A 19,476-nucleotide genomic window follows, 5' to 3' on the forward strand; every position below is an offset into this window, starting at 1 on the left:
GCAATCCATGTCTTTTTAAACACAGTTACTACTAGGGGCGTAGCTAAAGGCTCATGGGCCCTGGTGCTAGTGTTCAGCTTGGGCCCCCCTTCCCTCAGTGCTTTGTGGCCAGGGGCACTTCACCATGCCAAATTCTTGACCTAAGCCCTTCCCTCCAGCTAGAGATATGACTTGACCAGCATGCACTTTTTATAATACTGGTGTCTTCTTATGCACCACAAGGGTCTTTGGGCCCCCTCAGGCTCCTGGGCCCGTTAGCGACTACTACCTCTGCACCCCCTATAGCTATGACCCTGGTTACTACAAAGCTACATAATATTCTTTCTACTGGCTCCATATCGGCAGATCGTGTAAATTCAGATTATGAAGCTGGGAAGGTGCTAAGCAGAAATGCTGTAAGTAGAATAAATAAAAGATCAGAAGCTGGAGGAGGGAGAAGTAGTAAAATCTCCTGACTTCTAGAGATGAGCAATTTTCTTAAAAGTTCGATTCGGCTGATTCGCCGAATTTCACAGAAAAGTTCGCTTCTAGTGTTGAGCGAGCAGGCTCGGCCGAATACCAGTTCGGCTCGAGCATCGCTATGCTCGGCAGATGGCGGTACTCGGCCGAGTACCGCATGTGCTCGAGCTCAATGCTCGAGTCTCCTCCCTGAACGTTTCACGGCTGCTAAGAAGCCAAGAAACGTGCAGGTAAGTACTTCCCTCACTGTAATGCCAGTAGCCATGTTGGCTACTGGCATTACAGTGATTGGCTGGCTGTAACAAGTTATCGGTTGCTATATACATAGCACCCGATGACGTGTGTTTGGTTCATTCTAAGTCAGGGAGAGCTGAGCATAAGAAGGGACAGAGAGTGTAGGGAGTGTAAATGAATAACATTTTTCTACAAAAATGTTTTATAGACCCAAAAGTCCTTGTAAGGACTATTAAATGTGTGTGACAGCAGCAAGATATATTTGTAGTGCAACCTGCGCTAAATTGCTCAGTATTAGGGAGAGCTGTGCATAGGAAGGGACAGACAGTGTAGGGAGTGTAATAGGAAGATTTTTTCGTAAAAAACTTTTCAAAGACCCAAAAGTCCTTTTAAGGACTATTGTGTGTGACAGCAGCAATATATATTTTTAGCGCATCCTGCGCAAAATACAGTGTAATAGGCTGCTGCTGACAGTTAAATTATTCACGCCACATCTCCTGTGTAAATTGTGCGTATCCCTAAAATATCAGTGACATCCAGTGCACTTTTTCCGTTGATGGTGTCCATTGCGGACAGTTATTATCTGCGCTACATCTCCTTTTTAAAGTGTGCGCAACCCTAAAATATCTATGACATCCAGTGCACTGTTTCCGTAGGCGGTGTCCGCTGAGGACAGTTAAATTATCCGCGCCACATCTCATGTTTAAAGTGTGCGCATCCCTAAAATATCAGTGACATCCAGTGCACTTTTTCCGTAGACGGTGTCCCCTCAACTAATTATACCTAATAGGTAATTTGAGCGCATGCTGCCTTGCTTGGATGTGGTAGCTGAAGTTGTTTCTCAGGCTCCATCTCCGGAATCAAACCATGATTCCCCCGTTACCCATGGTCTACATGGTTTGGACTGAAAATAACATCGAAAGTTGATAGAGCATTGGATCGTCGCCGTCACGGGGACGTGCGATCAGCCCCAGGTTATCTAGTGTCACCAAAGCTGCAGCAGACCCTTGCTCATAATGTTTTAGATGGTCAGATCAGCAGGCCCTTGCTCCAAATGTTTTTGAGGGTCACCAGCAGGCCATCAATCATAATTTTTCAAGGCTGTGTATGATGCCCTCCTTTATGTGTAACAAAGGGTGTATTGGAGTGTCGGTTCCTTGTAATTTTTGGCAGCCCTTTCACTTAGTGCATAGGCTTTAGGAGTGTAGGAGTCCCACTACCTGAACAATTGTACCACAAGTAGAGGGTGCAATGACAGGGAGCTGCGATAGCGCCGACCCCGTCATTGTACCCCTCAGATGCGGCATTCATACATGATTGTGGCATCTGAGTGTAAAATTAACAATAATTTTTTTTTTTTGCAAACTTACCGCCTTCATTTGCTCACGACGGGCCAGCCACTGCCACCTTGCTTGAAGATCTCATCCGAAATCCTGTGCGGCGCGAGATTATGTCATCATGCCGACTATGCAATCTCGCACAGCAAGGGATTTCGGCTGAGATCTTCAAGCAAGATGGAGGCTGGCGGCCCGTCATGAGCAAATGGAGGAGGCAAGTATAGATTTTTAGTTTTTTTTATACTATTTCAGGTTAAATCAATTAGCTGACACGAAGCACGAGGAAATTAGGCTTCTAGGCAAATCGAATTTATACTGAAATTCGGATCAAATTCCACTTCATGGGAATCGATTCACTCATCTCTACTGACTACTGTAACAAGGTACCTGGAATCATCGTGGATGGAAGGTATGTGTCACCGAGGTTCCTGGCCTCAGTGAAGTAAGAGCCAGTATTTTATGTGTTGGCAGCAGCTATTGCTAATTGACACCTAAAGATTTAGCATGACTTTTATAGCTGATCTGAGACGGCTCTTACTGGGAGTAGTCAAAGTGCTGGGTGGGTGACTACTCCCCATGTTCCAGGTCAGGTATTGCCAGGCATAAAAATCAGCCAGCACTGCCAGGTGTGTGGATTTACCTCCCTCTGACAGTGGAGCTCAGGGGTCTGTGTGCTGTGAATTGAGGGCTGTGCTGGTATTTGAGGTTTGAGCCGGGCTGGAGGACTTAGCCCCTCTAAAGGCGAACAGGCCACCTATGGACTTGATGAGGCTGAACTGCTAACAGGGTGTGAATTAACACCCAGGAGAAAAGGTGACTTTTATTGTTTAATGACTTTCCTTGTGTGTGAATAAACACCAGGCCCCCTGCGTTTTGTGATACACCTTATCTGCATTTTGTTATACACCAATGTGTGAATAAACCTCTATACTGCATCCGCTAGTCCTAACTACCAGAGCGAATCTCCACACTACCTTAAGAAAGAGCTTTACGAAAACTGACAAATTGTGCACAATTTACCCTAAACATGCATACATAGAATGCTTTTATGCTTGTACATTATGCTGCTGCATGTAGTGTTTGTCTGCTTTCTTATGTACCAGTAGTCATAATGCAGTACTTAACTCTAGGGGAAGCTATAGGGCACAAGTGCAAGTACCTCACAGTTCTACGTCTTCATTCAGGATATCTTTCTTTAGTGAAGATATGTTCATAAAAAGATGTTGACACCATTACTCATAGCTGAGTAAGGATGTGTTTAATCATCCAAAGAGTTTTTTGTAAACATTTTTTTAAAGGAATTGTTGTAAAGACATTGGTATCGTGATCCTAATGAAGAAGCATTGTGACTAGAGATAAGGGAATCGAAGTTGATGAAGTGGAATTCAATCTGAATTTCAGGAAAAATTCAGTTTGCACTGAATTTCCTCACACTTCGTGGTAACGAATCACATTTTTGCCTAAAATAGCTGCTGAACGTTTTAGGACATAGAACAAAGAACTCTGGGAATAAAGGATCAGCCACAATGCCATGCATGCAGCCAATAAGCAGCCAGCCCCTGTGATGTCACAGCCCTATAAATAGCCTCAGCCTTCTTGGATTCAGCCATTTTCCAGTGTACTTAGTGCAGGGAGAGACGTCAGCAGGCGCTAGGGACAGTGGTAGAAAAGACTTTTAAACTTTTTTTGGGCTGAATAGAAGAAAGAAAGGATAGGGAGGAATTATTCCACACTATAAAAGAGCAGGGTCCAATAGGGGAGTGTACAGCCTGGGTAATAGGAGCAATCCTATTACACCTTGCTGCACTGACTGGGGATTCAAATTGCCATTATACTGCTGATTTTAGCTTTGCAATAGATGATACCTCTGTAATTCCAGCAAACATTGCTTGTGCAAGTGCTTTGTGATACAGCCATTAACAGGGTGTATTACTAGAAAATATTTGTACGACTTATTAGCCCTTGTGTGGTGCAGTTATATGTTCTAAAGCCTCTTTTTGGGGTGTATTAGTGCAAAAAGGGCTTATTAGCCATTCAGCGGTGCAGTTATATGTTTTAAAGCTTTTTTTGTGTTGTATTAGTGGGAAAAAGGGATCTTATTTGCCATTGTGTGGTGAAGTGACAAGCTTATAGCCTTTTTTGGAGTGTATTAGTGGGAAAAAAGTATTATTTGCTGTTCAGCGGTGCAGTTATATGTTCTAAAGCCTTTTTGGGGTGTATTAGTGGAAAAAAAGTATTATTTGCCATTCGGCGGTGCAGTTATATGTTCTAAAGCCTTTTTGGGGTGTATTAGTGGAAAAAAATGGCTTACTATCCGTTGTGCGGTGAAGTGACAAAATTACAGCCCTTTTTGGGGTGTATTAATGGAAAAAAGTCTTAAGAAATGTTCAGCGGTGCAGTTATATGTTCTAAAGCCTTTTTTGTGGTGTATTAGTGGAAAAAAAGGCTTGTTAGCCATTGTGCGGTGAAGTGACAAAATTACAGACTTTTTTGGGGTGTATTAGTGGGAAAAAAGTCTTATTTGCCGTTCAGCGGTGCAGTTATATGCTTTAAAGCCTTTTTTGGGGTGTATTAGTGGGTAAAAAAGGGCTTATTTGCCGTTCAGCAGTGCAGTTATATGTTCTAAAGCCTTTTGTGTGGTGTATTAGTGGAAAAAAAGGCTTGGTAGCCATTGTGCGGTAAAGCAGCCTTTTTGGAGTGTATTCATTTCCCTTTTATTTATTTATTTGATCTAACAGTATGTCAGACAGAGAAGTGACAGGCCCTGCACAGGAGAGGGGCAGAGTCCTAAATGTTTCTGGCACAGGCACAGGTCGCAGCAGCAGAGCTCCCGGTGTCATCTAGTGGTTGTTTTTTGACCAGCAACTCAGCGGTGCTTGAATGGTTGACTCGGTTATCCACTTTGTCCCAATTGACATCAGACACCCCAAACCAACAGTCGGTGGGTTCGTCAGACACAACCCTTAGCTGGCGTGGCCCAGGAACAGGCCCTGTGCCCTCATCTGTCCTCAACCTGCCTCTGTCCTTTTCTGTTCCCTTAGCCAGACAAGTATTATATGCTGTGGGCTCAGCTCCACTATACAGCGAGGACGAGCTACTAGAGAAAAGTCAGCAGCTACTGGCCAGCCAAGATGTGGAGGAGACCTCAACCGATTCCTCCGGTAGACAGGCAAGTAGTTATGAGGAAAGTGGCGTGGAAGCTGGTGTTGCGAACGGTCAGGCGCCTAGGTCAGAGACCATTGAGGAGGACATCAGTGACGTGCAGACAGTACTCGATGATGACGTAGCCGATCACAATTGGGAGCCAGGTGACGAAGGGGCTTCATCATCATTGGGAGAAGAGGGTGGCAGCTTGCGTATGAGACAGCGGCGGAGCCAGCAAGACAGTAGCGTGGCCGGGAGTCAGCAGGGTGGCAGCAGTGGGAGGTCGGGAGCCAAACGTGCTTGGGGTAGACCACCCGCTTCGCAGAAGCCTACCTGCCCAGGAAGTAGTGGTGCAGGGGTTCATGGAGGCAGCGGCCATAGCAGTCAGTCAGTGTGGATTGTTTGGGGTAAAATCACCTACTCAGCAGTGTGGCAGCTTTTTGTTAAGCTGCTAGAGGAGGTGAACATGGCCATTTGCCAAATCTGTGGGCAGAAGGGGAAGCATAGCCACAGTGCCAATGTTGCCACAGTGGCCCTGCGTCAACATATGCAGCGTCACCATAAAGTGGCCTCGGAGAACAATGGCTCTGATCTGGTGGTCCAGCCTGTCGCAGCAACCGCTGCATCACCCAGTGGCACTCACCCGATTTCAGGCATTTAAGGCTCCACCACCGCAGCCGAAGGTAGCTGTCTGTCCTTCCCATCATCTACCGGTCTTGATGCTCCTGCTCCTCGTCCCCCTACTCTTCATCACTCATTTTGTCAGCAGTCGATCACCGAAGCGATTGCCAAGATACAGCAATACATGTGTGGTCATCCTAAGGCACAGAAGCTGAATGTGCTCCTGGTCAAGTTGCTGGTACTGCAGTCCCTCCCTTTCCAAGTGGTGGACTCTGCACCTTTCAGAGAAATGATGGCTTGTGCCGATCCGAGGTGGAGCGTTTCAAGCCATCATTTCTTTGCCAAAAAGGCAGTACCAGCTCAGTCAGCAGCTACTGCCCAGCCAAGATCTAGAGGAGACATCCGCCGCTTCCTCCGGTAGGCAGGCAAGTAGTGATGATGAGAGTCACATAGGAGCAGATGTTGGGAGCGGCGGTCAGGCTCCTGGCCCTGAGACCGTTTAAGGGGGACATCAGTGACGTGCAGACAGTAGTGAATGATGATGATGATGATGATGTAGCTGATCGCACTTGGGAGCCGGGTGAAGAAGAGGCTTCATCATCATCATCATCAGGAAAAGCGGGTGGCAGCTTGCACGAGAGACAGGGTGGCAGTGTGGCAGTGAGTCAGCAGGGTGGCAGCAGTAGTAGGTCGGGAGACAAACATGCCCGGGGTAGATCACTCGCTTCGCAGGAGCCTACCGGCCCGGAAAGTAGTGGTGCAGGGACTCACGGAGGCAGCGTTAGCAGGCAGTCAGCACAGAATGTTGGGGGGAAGATGCTATATTCGGCGGTGTGGTAATTTTTTGTTAGGCCAACAGAGGAGGTGAACATGGCCATTTGCCGAATTTGTGGGCAGAAGGTGAAGCATGGGCAGGGTTTCATTGTTGCCAACAAATGCAGCGTCACAATAAAGTGGCCTGGGAGAACTGTGGCTCCGATGTGGTGGTCTAGCTTGAGTCTAGAGTCGCTGATGAGCAGCTTATTTCACCCGCCCAGTGAAGAAACTACTCACCAGCAGCAGCAGGTAGACCTGGATCAGAACCTGAACCAGCAGGTGGTGGCATACTTGGACAGCACCCTGCCACCCCACATTGAAGATCCGCTGGACTACTGGGCAGCCAAACTGGATTTTTGGCCGCAACTGGTCGAGTTTGCCCTGGAAAAGCTTTCCTGCCTGGCCAGTAGTGTGGCATCAGAGCGGGTATTTACTGTGGCGGGGGCCATAGATACCGCAAGGAGAACTCGCCTGTCCACCCAAAATGGGGAGAGACTGACTTTTGTCAAGATGAATCAGGCATGGATCAACCAGGATTTCAACCCACCAATGCCTGATGCATCAGATTAGATCATCCATGCTGCCTCACCCAAATCTTGACAAAAGAGACCGGTTTCTTCTGGCTACCTGCCTCTGCTGCTATTCTGATGCTGTCACCCGCCTGATGCCACACATCTAATGCCAAGTGCTCCTTCTTACTCCTACCATTGTCAGTAGTATTATTGCCACCCACCTCCCCACTCTGTCAACGGGTCACTCTGTGGTCCCCTGATGCTGCTGCCACCTCACCACTCAGGTCTCCTCATGCTGCTGTTACCACCTCCACACTATGTCATTGTGCCACTCTGTGGCCTCCTCATGCTGCTGCTGCTGTCACCTCCACACTATGTCACCTTGCCACTCTGTGGTCACCTCAAGTTGCTGCTGCCAACTCCACACTATGTCACCTTGCCACTCTGTGGCCTCCTCATGCTGCTGCCAACTCACAACTGTGTCTTTGGACCACTCTGTGGTATCCCCATGCTGCTGCTACTGCCACCTCCACACTATGTCATTGTGCCATTATGTGGTCTCCTCATGCTGCTGCCTGTTCACCACTCTGTGGTCTCCTCATGCTGCTGCCAAATCACCATTCTGTGGTCTCCTCATGCTGCTGCAAAATCACTACTCTGTGGTCTCCTCATGCTGCTGCTACCTCAACACTATGTCACTGGGCCACTCTGTGGTCTCCTCATGCTGCTGCTGCTACCTCAACACTATGTCACTGGACCACTCTGTGGCCTCCTCATGCTGCTGCCACCTCACCACTATGTAATTGGTGCACTCTGTGTACTTCTCATGCTGTTCCCACCCTCCCCACTTCATAACTGGGCCAGTATTTAGCCTTTTTGGCCTGGTTCGACATCATCATTTATTTGACCCTTCTTCTGATCTGTCAGAAGGAAGGAAAAATGAGACACAAAATGGATCCTGTCTATGTAGCAGCTGTAAGGCCTGTATGGTCCCATCGGAATTGGCTTATGATTTGGTAGCCAAAACCAGGAGTGGGTACAAAACACAGAAGACATGCAAATATTCCATCCACGTGTCATCTCTGTTTTGGATCCACTCCTGTTTTTTTGGGCTTTAGCAATACTGATGGATTACTGACCAAATGCTGACTGAGTGAAGGTGGATGCTCAACAGGTAGGATCCGTTTTTTGGGGGTTATTGTTCTGACGGATCAGAGGAAGTGCAAAATAATCTGTGACGTTAACCCAAACTTACTGCTGACGCTCTCTACTTGTATAAGCGTTTAATAGAACAGGTTCTGTAGACATATATGTGGAATCAGCTGATGACGGTGAATAAGGAGTGCGCTTTATCTTGACGCTAACATTGACCTGTAAGGCTGAGTTCACACTTGAGTTATTTGTTCAGTTTTGGCCCCATAACTGCCCAAATAAGTGAAATGTGCAGTGATTCTAAGAGCGAAGCCTGTCATACTGACTCACAGTATTGTTTCACTACCACAGCAGACTCCTTATGCGTGTTACTGCAAGGCACAGTGTTCTACACCACTATACAGGCTCTCAGCAGCCAGAAAATAGCTGTTTTTTAACGCGATTTGCCACAAATAAATTCAGATCAAATCTAAACTTTTCGGAAAATTCTGTGAACTGGCCTAATCAAATTTTTTTGAAATTCGCTCATCTCCCCAACTGTGACCTTCAGGAGGACATTATTAGTATGCTCTGAAGGAGGGCTGCAGAACTGTTCAATGGAGCAAACCCTGGTATATTGGCCAAAAGAACCTCACTTCCAAATAGAGAACAGTAGAGTAACCAGAGATGGACTAATGCTTAAGTGACCTTGCTACCCAGGCTGTGAGCAAAGGACTCAGACAACTGCTGGGGCCCTTTGGTTCTGACTCAGGAATGCACTATTGCTATTGCTTTATTGAGACACAACCTTTTCAGATGCATGAATCGAAGCTGATCACCTTTGATCTGGCTTCTTACTGAGCGCTGGACCCTTTTGTTCAGAGTATTAACTTCCTGACCTTCACCATAATCTACTAACATACTAGAAATTGGAGAAAACATTTTTGGCATGCAGTTTCTTGTTAGCAATTATTACTGGATGCAGAGTTATTGCTAGGTTTTTCCGCACCCTGGGCAATAATTTTGTTTGTTGCTCCAGCCTTGTACCTAAATATCTTAGCCACGGCAGAATGACTTGTTTTCCCCCAGCACCTGAAGAAAATGTCCCTTTAGTCTCTCCTAGCCACTCTCCTGTTGACTAGATCCCATTATTTCATACTCGTGTTAACTGTGGGGGGATTTAAATTTGCTAAAACACACAAGAATACTTACAATACAGCTTGAAAATCCAATTCCACCCATTTTTGGGCTAATGTAATTCCAAACTCCAATGCTTCCTCTTCGTATTCTCTGCCCCACAGAAAGCTCCAGAAAAAAGACTGGAATTCCAATAACTATTAATAATATTAAATATGGCACCAGATATGCACCTAGAAGGAATATAAAAACAAATTTGGGGATCATACAAATGTAGACAAAATCAAACCTATGCTCTACTCCATTATCATGGAGAAAACATAAATTTGAGCAAAGATTTTTATAAACACAAAATGAGTAAAAAAAATAAAAAATATAAAAAAAAACTGGCAATATTATTCCTAAACCAAGGTCAACCTTTTAGAGTCAATGGGGGGAATTTATCATGAGGGTAATATTTGAAGTCAGTTTTGCTTGAGTATGCATCGGCTACATTTATGCCACATTTATCTATTGTCACAGATTGTTTGATAAATGTGTCTTATCCTTAGACCTAACATTTTTATCTAGAAAGGCTAATTAAGCTTTTCTACTCCTCCTTCCTACTGGAGTAAGATTGCAACCTTTTTTGCGACTTTTAAAAAAAAAAAAAAGATAAATCTTAAGTGAAACTCATTAACATTACTAACCACACCCATTGGTGGCAAGCAAGTGCAAAAAGTCATAAAAGCCCTGTTTTGCAACTTTTTGAAGCCAGAATTCTGGAGTGAAGGAATGATAAATCAGGGCCAATGTGTGTATATATAGTAACTTAGCATTGAACAGGTTGTGCAGTGTCGTATTATTGATGAACTATCCTCAGGATTTGTCACCAATATTAGATCGGCATGGGTTCGAGTCCTGTCACCCCCACTAATCAAATATTTTAAGAAGTCGTGATGCTCGTAACGTCTCCTTTGTAACAACGGTGCAGTGTAATTACAACTGCTCGTCCCATTCATGTGAGTGGGAGAGAAAATTATAATTACATTGAACCGCCACTACAAAGGAGATGGCATGGATGTGCACTTTGAAGTGGACACTGTTCACAGCTGATTGACAGGGGTGCCATACACCTTGCAGTCTGAGAAGGCTGATTTCTCAGCCTTATGCTATGAGAGAAATACAGTATGATTATTACACTTCATACATACAAAACCTGTTCTGCTGTACATGAGTCCCTACGGTTCCATGTTACATAGCTGCAGGCACACTTTGTGGCTCTGTAGGAAGCAATTGTATGGCACTGTATCAAGGAAATATTCTTTTAGACAATTTTTGTATGTGAAGAATGTATGCATTCAAAGGCATAAGGAGACCCAAAGACAAGCAAAGTACTATAGCTCTCTATGTAAACAGTGACCCCCAATTACTAATTATATTGCACCTACATTTTGGCACATTTTGGCAGCATAGTGGGCTACAGTACATGCTGAGCACCATTTATTAAGTGTTTCACTTTTTCTGACTCATACATAGAAGGCATGACTTAGTGGGAAAGAGGCAAGGCTTGAGGTGCAACAATGTGCAGCAAAAAATGCTTTAAAAATTGGTACACAATTGTGACGTAAAGTAAGCCAACTAATAGGTGTAATTTTAGACTAGATAGCTTAAATGTGCACCAGATTTATCATCTAGCATCAACCACTTGGTAAATTTAATAGTTTTAGATTGTCTAGTCTAAATATTCACTGTTTAATTATTAGTAAATCCACTCAAAAGTCACACCAAGTTTCAGACTTTTTTATGGATCAAAATTAAATAAACCACTATGTCTACGCTAGAGAGGCACATGGTTTAGGGGGAGATTTAAAAGAAAAATTGTGTCAGGAGGTAGGGAAATAAATAATATTGGGCAAAGGAGGGGGGAATAAAAAAATTACTTTCACAAATACTTACCCTAAAGATGCCCCTGCACGCGGAGTAACACCCTGATGGTGGACGCACTCTACGCTCAAACCTATACCTGAACCCTTTAATACTCCCTGCATTGAACAGATGAAATAAACAAGGTGCAGTTGCCCCTAGATAAATGGAGCTGACACTACAGTTTTGAACCCCTTATTTGAGTCTATACTACAACTGCTGTCTGAGTCGGTACCATAATTATTGTTTGTATATTGGTCCCTGATGAACCCAACCGTAGCTTCAGCTCCATTTATCTATGGGTAACTGCACCTTGTTTATTTCATCAATGCAAGCTATACTAGGGTGTTCAGTGATAGGTTCAAGTGTGTAATGCATCCGCCATCAGGCTCCGTGTGCAGGGGTATCTTTAGGGTAAGTATTAGGGAAAGTAATTTCCTTATTCCCGCTTACTTTGCCAATATTATTTATTTACTTACCTCCTGACAACATTAATTTTGTTTTTTCTTCTTAGTAATAACTTTGGGCCCTATATGTAGAAATAATGATTTGAGACTATTTGTTTTTTCCTTTTTAATTTGATATTCATTAAAAGTTAAAGGGAACCTGTCATGTGGATATTTGATTATAATCTAACTAATTATATACAATCATTAACTACTTAAAAGTGCCTTAGATGTATTCACTTACTGGTGTGACAGATGGTTATCTCATAATATACACACAAAGATGCCACATGCTAATGAGCTGATTTGAGTCCAGTGTGATGTCATTGAGTCCAGCGTTTATTTAATTAACAGCTATAGCCACTCCCCGGCCCACCTGCTGCTGATTCATATGGAAAAAAACTGTCACTCAGCAGAAGGTAGGCGGGGAGAGCCAGGAGCTCATGAATATTCATGACTTATCATTATCAGCTGGAGCTTTTCAATACAAGATGTTGGCAGATTTACTGGGTCAATTAAAGAAAGTGACCCAGCATTTTGCTAAGAGAATCAGTTACTTATTTATGTTGCCCTTAGTTAGGACACCAGAAAACTGGTGACAGGTTCCCTTTAAAATTTATATTTGTGCTTTCAGTGATATGTTTTTGGTCTTAGTGTGAAAAGAAGGAACAGTTTTCTTGGGGAGATTAGTTCTTCATTATATTTATTTGCCAGAGGACAGTTTTTTTGCCTTTTAGGTTAGAGCTAGCTTCCCATTTTTTTTTTTAGACAAATGGAAATAGACCTCCTAACAAATAGTTTGAACAGAGCCTGATATAACAAGCATGATGTACCATTGAATAAAGTAGAGGAATCACAGTAACAGATGCACTTAATCCAAAAACAGATTTGTTTTTACTGTATAATGCCTGTCACTGTCATGTGTGACACAAAAATGATTTGATAAAGCAGGATTTTGTTACTATCCTGTGCATGTTTCATTCTGTTCTTTTCTCCATCCATGACCAATATAAACAATATAGAGCCATTACTTGTTAATTTAAAAAGAGTCTGTTTTGACCATGTCTGCCGATGGTGCTATAGTACATACCTTTTAGAGACTATATTATCAGGAGTACTGTCAATATGAACTTCTATTCTGTCAGATTCTGCTAATGCAAATGTCAAGGAAGTGGAGCTTCACTGTGAAATGCTCTTTGCTCTCTTCTATATTCACACTACTCCGGATAATAAAGCTCCACAAAAGGTACTATATGTTTATACTGCTTTCTCCAGTCCCTACCTAGCCCTGTAAGCAGTTTTCATGGTCAAAACTTCTCATAAACTCCCTACAACTGAAAAAAGCTGATTTATTTCTCACCTCCTCCATTTTTCTGGCATAAATATGGGAATCTCCACACATTTCCTAAGCCAACGGAAAAGCCAACTTGTGCAAGGATATACTGTACTTTGCTGTTCCAGGCTGGTCTTTCGTCATCAATATCAGATCCATCCTCAATATCTCTGTCTTTGTCCAACTCATCCTGGACCATCAGCTCACTCTTCTTAAAGCTTTCTTCACATGAGTCTTCATTGGACAGCAGATCCTTAACAGAATCCACAACATCATCATCCAGCTCTCTTTTAGCTACCTTACTGTTCTTAGGCATCTGAAGATATTATACAGTTTCTGTATTGGCTCGAGATATAAAATTAAATGTCCCCAACTCCCCAAGTATTGACTCTTGACAAAAAAAGTGGATTCTGATTAAATACTTTTTAGTGTTCGTGTATATTTGAGGTATCACCGGCAACCTTCCTCAAAGATCCATAGTGGTTGTTATCTATAAGGGAAAAAAAATGAATATGTAAAAGATATAGGTAGCCAAGCTGGAGACAGAGGAATTAGTTACCAAAGAGAGTAAAACTAACACTCAAGGGCTCATGTACATGATCGTTGGGCGTTTTTTGTCCACAAATTGCGGAACCGCGAAACACGGATACCGGCTGTGTGTATTTTGCATTTTGCGGAACAGAAGGGCCTACCCCTAATAGAACAGTCCTATCCTTGTCCATAATGCAGACAACAATAGGACATCTTTTTTCAGAAAAGCCATGCGGACATATGGACACAAAATGCACACAGAGTCATTTCCGTCTTTTTTGCTGTCCCATTAAATGGTTCCATATACGGGGCTGCAAAAAAACATAAAATGTTGTTAAATTATATAAATGGTAAAGAGGTTAAACCTGAAAGTGTTGGTCCCTGAAAGAGTGATGAGTGAAGAGTTGCAAAGAGCAATAAGCACTGATGAAAATTAAATGTCAGATGAAATGCATAGTGTTAAAACAAACTCGCCATTAAACATGGTCCGTCTCACCAAGGATGAATTGCAGGGGTGTCTTAAAGAGATTAAAATAGACAAATCACCTGATTCAGATGGCTACCCTGATATAATTAGGTACTGTAATAGACAGAACATTATTTCTTATATTTAAAGGGGTTGTCCAAGTAATTTTTTTTGATGACCTATCCTCAGGACACCCGGCACCCCGCCGATCAGCTGGTTGAAGAGAAGGTGTGTGCCGAGCCAGAGCTTCCTTCACTTCATTGGGTACCTGCTTGCTATCACAACATGCTATCACACTTGAATAGAAAGGAGCCATCCCTTAGAAGTGAATAGGACAGCTTTTTGTAATGACACCTTCTCTCCGAGCATATAAACATTGAAGGGAAGGCAGCACTTGCACAAGCGCAGCCTTCTCTTCAACCAGCAGATTGGCAGGGGTGTCGGGTGTCAGACTCCTGCTGATCTGATATTAATGACCTATCCTGAGGATAGGTCATCTATAAAAAGAACCTTGACAACCCCTTTATAGACTCTATAATTACAGGGTCTGGTCCACAAGATTGGCATTTAGCAAATGTGGTGCCAATATTCAAAAAGAGGTCAAAATCTGAGCCCAGAAACTATAGGCCGGTAAGTTTAATATCTGTTGTGGGTAAACTGTTTGAAGGTTTTCTAAGAGATGCTATCTTGGAGTATCTCAATAAAAATACATGTATAACCTGTATCAGCATGGCTTCATGAGGGATCTGTCATGTCAAACTAATCTATTCAGTTTCTATGAGGGGGTAAGTTCTAGACTGGACCATGGTGAGTCAATAGACATTGTATTTCTTGGCTTCTCCAAAGCATTTGATACTGTACCACATAAAAGGTTAGTATATAAAATGAGAATGCTCGGACTGGGAGAAACTGTCTGTATGTGGGTAAGTAACTGGCTCAGTAATAGAAAACAGGGTGGTTATTAACGGTACACACTTAGATTGGGTCATCGTCACAAGCGTGGTACCACCGGGGTCAGTATTGGGCCCTATTTTCTTCAATATATTTATTAATGATCTTGTAGAAGGCTTGCATAGTAAAATATCAATTTTTGTAGATGACACAAAACTGTATAAAGTAATTAACACGGAAGAGGACAGTATACTACTACAGAGGGATCTGGATAGATTGGAGACTTGGGCAGAGAAGTGGCAGATGAGGTTTAACACTGATAAATCTAAGGTTATGCACCTGGGAAGGGAAAATACTAATCAACAGTACATACTAAATCGTAAAACATTGAGTAACATTGAAGTAGAAAAGGAATTTTAGTTGACAGAAAATGTAACTGTAGCAACCAGTCAGGAAGCTGCTGCCAAGGCCCATAAGATTATGGGTTGCATCAAAAGGGGCATAGATCCATGTGACAAGACAAAATTAGGGTTTTTCAGTATAGAAAAAAGATATTTGATGAGAGATCTAATAACTATGTATAAATACATCAGGGGGCAGTACGGAGATCTATTTATTCCCAGGACTGTGACAAGGGGACATTCTCTACATCTACAGGATGTAGGTTTTTACACCAACATAAAAGAGGATTCTTTATGGTAAGAGCAGTGAGACTGTGGAACTCTCTGCCTGAGGAGGTGGTGATGGTGAATTCACTAAAATAGTTCAAGAGGGGCCTGGATGTATTTCTGGAGTGTAATAATATTACAGGTTATAGTTACTAGAATTCTAGGGTTGTTGATCCAAGGAGATATTATGATTGCCTGCTTGTAGTTGGGAAGCAATTGCTTCTACCTCCTTGTTTTTTTTGCCTTCCTCTGGATCAACTTTGTAGGATAATAGGCTGAACTTGATGGACAGATTTCTTTTTTTCAGCCTTACAAACTATGTTACTGTGTTACTATAAAGTGAATAGATTGCATATGGTTTATTTCTTGGAAACAATAATGCAGTATAAGGCTTTACCTTATGAAGGTAATCTGGTTATTTTAACACCCGCTTCACTGTTTCACTTTCAAAGGAAATGTACTGTACAGAATATGTATTAACTACTGGGAAAAAGCCAAGAATGGGATTAAAATCACTGTAATATTAGTTAGGAGGGATTATTTTACGTTCACAACTCATTATGTGAGGCATAATGGCTTTATTCAATGTACCACCTTCACTGAAGAACATTGCTAGTGCTGGAATATGCAGAATTCTTCCCACAGCATGAAAAAAGGTTACCACACTCAACATTCTCAGATCACAGTCAACTTTAGGCTAGGTTCACATCTGTGTCAGGCATTCTATTAGGAGCCTCCATCACAGATTCTAACAAAATGGTGAAAAACATAGCAAAGCGTAAAATGAAGGCCACCATGAGGAAAACACAATAGAGTTAATTATAGCCAAAGGAGTCTGTGAGGCGTCATTAGTGTTCATCGTGTATTCGATTTAGCATCATTGTTGTTTTCTTTTTCTATTCCTGTAATTAAATAGGAAAATGCAGTGGTGTAACTAGAGTTCTATGTGAAATGTCCCCTTACCAATTTTGGTGTGAATTCACAACTGCATCACCCCTACATGAAGCGAAGACGAATTGTTACTTGCCTCCCCCCATTTAGAGCATGACTCATACTCCAGGTGGAAGACTGGATAGCAGAAGTTAAAATTTTACACTTTTTTGAAATGCATTATGGATCCAAATTGGAACCCAAACAAACAACATGAAGAAGTATCTATAAGGGTTTATTTATAGGGGTGTAGCACACCAGGTGTGGACCCACTGTGCCACTAAACAGATTTGACTTAGGGTTACTCCTGAGGACATTGTCAAGGTGGCCCCCTGTCCTAGTGTTCCCCCTTTCATCCATGTATGTGGATCTGAACCTTTCTGCGGGGACCAGTAGGCCACTAGCTTTAGGAGTAGTCTCCATTCAGAGGCTGTGGACATAGGCAGATCACAAGACACCAGTACAAGGCACAAGGGCAACAGACAGAAGCATAGTGAGAGGGCAAGCTGAGGTTAAGGCAGGCAGAGTTTGAACAATATGGTAAAACAAACAATAGGTCAGGTGGTACAGTGTCAATATGGTTATTGGGCAGCGGCCCGGAACAGGGGGACAGAACAAAGGATAGCAGCTCAACTATGCAGAAAATAGACAAGCTAGGAGTCTTATTGCTCATAGACAAGGTAACATGTATACCCTAGGCAATGCAGTCATAGACCCTGTGTGCTAACCCTTTAAAAGATGGGGAGAGCACATGTTCATCCTAAGGGAGCACACAAACAAGTGCAGGAGGAAAAAGTTTAGACGAATCTGACGGGAACAGATCGCAGCAGGCAGGGTGAGAGATGCCAGCGACCATGTATCACTGGCATTATAGAAACACGGAAACATAGAAACATAGAATGTGTCGGCAGATAAGAACCATTTGGCCCATCTAGTCTGCCCAATATACTGAGTACTATGGATAGCCCCCGGCCCTATCTTATATGAAGGGTGGCCTTATGCCTATCCCATGCATGCTTAAACGCCTTCACTGTATTTGCAGCTACCACTTCTGCAAGAAGGCTATTCCATGCATCCACTACCCTCTCAGTAAAGTAATACTTCCTGATCTTACTTAAACTTTTGCCCCTGTAATTTAAAACTATGTCCTCTTGTAGCAGTTTTTCTTCTTTTAAATATTCTCTCCTCTTTTACCTTGTTGATTCCCTTTATGTATTTAAAAGTTTCTATCATATCCCTTCTGTCTGGTCTTTCTTCCAAGCTATACATGTTAAGGTCCTTTAATCTTTCCTGGTAAGTTTTATCCTGCAATCCATGTACCAGTTTAGTAGCTCTTCTCTGAACTCTCTCCAAAATATCAATATCCTTCTGGAGATATGGTCTCCAGTACTGACACAATACTCCAAATGAGGTCTCACTAGTGCTCTGTAGAGCGGCATGAGCACCTCCCTCTTTCTACTGGTAATGCCTCTCCCTATACACCCAAGCATTCTGCTAGCATTTCCTGCTGCTCTATGACATTGTCTGCCTACCTTTAAGTCTTCTGAAATAATGACTCCTAAATCCCTTTCCTCAGATACTGAGGTTAGGACTGTATAACTGATTTTATATTCTGCTCTTGGGTTTTTACGCCCCAGGTGCATTATCTTGCACTTATCAACATAACGTTTTAGTTGCCAGAGTTTTTACCATTCCTCTAGTTTTCCTAAATCCTTTTCCATTTTGTGTATCCCTCCAGGTTGGCCAGCCCTGTTTTAGAGGGTCACCAGCAGGCCCTCGCACATAATGTTTTAGATGGTCAGATCAGCAGCAGGCCCTTGCCCCTAATGTTTTAGATGGTCAGCTCAGCAGCAGATCCTCACCCCTAATGTTTTAGATGGTCAGATCAGCAGCAGGCCCTCACCGCTAATGTTTTAGAGGGTCAGCTCAGCAGCAGACCCTCACCCCTAATCTTTTAGATGGTCAGATCAGCAACAGGCACTCACCCCTAATGTTTTAGGGGGTCACCAGCAGGCCCTTGCTCCTAATGTTTTTGAGGGTCACCAGCAGGCCATCAATCATAATTTTTCAAGGGTGTATGATGCCCTCCTTTATGTGTAATAAAGGGTGTATTGGAGTGCCGGTTCCTTGTAATTTTTGACAGCCCTTTCACTTAGTGCATAGGCTTTATGAGTGTAGGAGTCCCACTACCTGAACAATTGTACCACAATGTGAATGAGGCCCTCCTTTATTTGATATACAGGTTGTATCGGAGTGCCTCTTCCTTGCATTTTTTGGCAGCACTTGCACTTTATATACATGTAAATATACAGAAAAGAATGTTTCCTAACATTTTTTCCTCTAAAATCAATTTTATTGTCAGTTTTGTGCGTATTATTGTCAGTCTGTAAAAGTGGCGTACTACTCGGACAACATCGTTCCTAGCAGCAACCTGGGAGTCCAAGATGCATCCAGACATCCTCCCCATGATGTTCCCGAACCATTTCAGTGGTGTTTCCATCAATTTCTGACATTTTCCTTTGAACCAGACACCCTCCCCTCTTCAGAGCAGGGGGTGCCTGGTTTAATGCTTGGGTTCTCCCATTGACTTCCATTGTGCTCTGGTGCTCTGTAGAGCACCCGAGCATCCCAGAGTGTTTTGCTTGAGCACCAGAGCATCCGAGCACTTTGGTGCTCGATCAGCACTATTCATTATTTCTTTACATCTTTCTCACAGATATTTCCATTCATGATCCACATTCAGGAGTTCAGATTTTTACGGAAAATTAACCTAATATTTTTTAATACAACTTTTCTCTTGACGAGAACAAATCTTTTATTTTCTGCTTCAAAAGTGATTTAAGAAAATGTAATTTGGGAAGACAAAGTATTCTGAATAATCATAAATATCTTATTCACATGACATACTGAAAGAA

The 19,476-nt window shown here is 42.9% G+C and overlaps 1 protein-coding gene across 1 annotated transcript in view; it reads right to left on the reverse strand.

Annotated features, from left to right (window-relative positions):
* SLC6A15 (solute carrier family 6 member 15) overlaps nt 1-19,476 on the reverse strand; it is a 90,207-nt gene that overhangs the window by 45,810 nt on the left and 24,921 nt on the right. Inside the window, exons 2-3 of the mRNA XM_040408545.1 lie at nt 13,103-13,565; nt 9,467-9,624 (exon numbers count right to left, since the gene is read on the reverse strand). Of these exons, the coding sequence (XP_040264479.1) occupies nt 9,467-9,624; nt 13,103-13,391 (447 nt within the window). The 5' untranslated portion in view covers nt 13,392-13,565. The remainder of the gene's footprint in view (nt 1-9,466; nt 9,625-13,102; nt 13,566-19,476) is intronic.

This window comes from Bufo bufo, chromosome 1 (assembly GCF_905171765.1).
Source record: "Bufo bufo chromosome 1, aBufBuf1.1, whole genome shotgun sequence".
Lineage (NCBI taxonomy): Eukaryota > Metazoa > Chordata > Amphibia > Anura > Bufonidae > Bufo > Bufo bufo.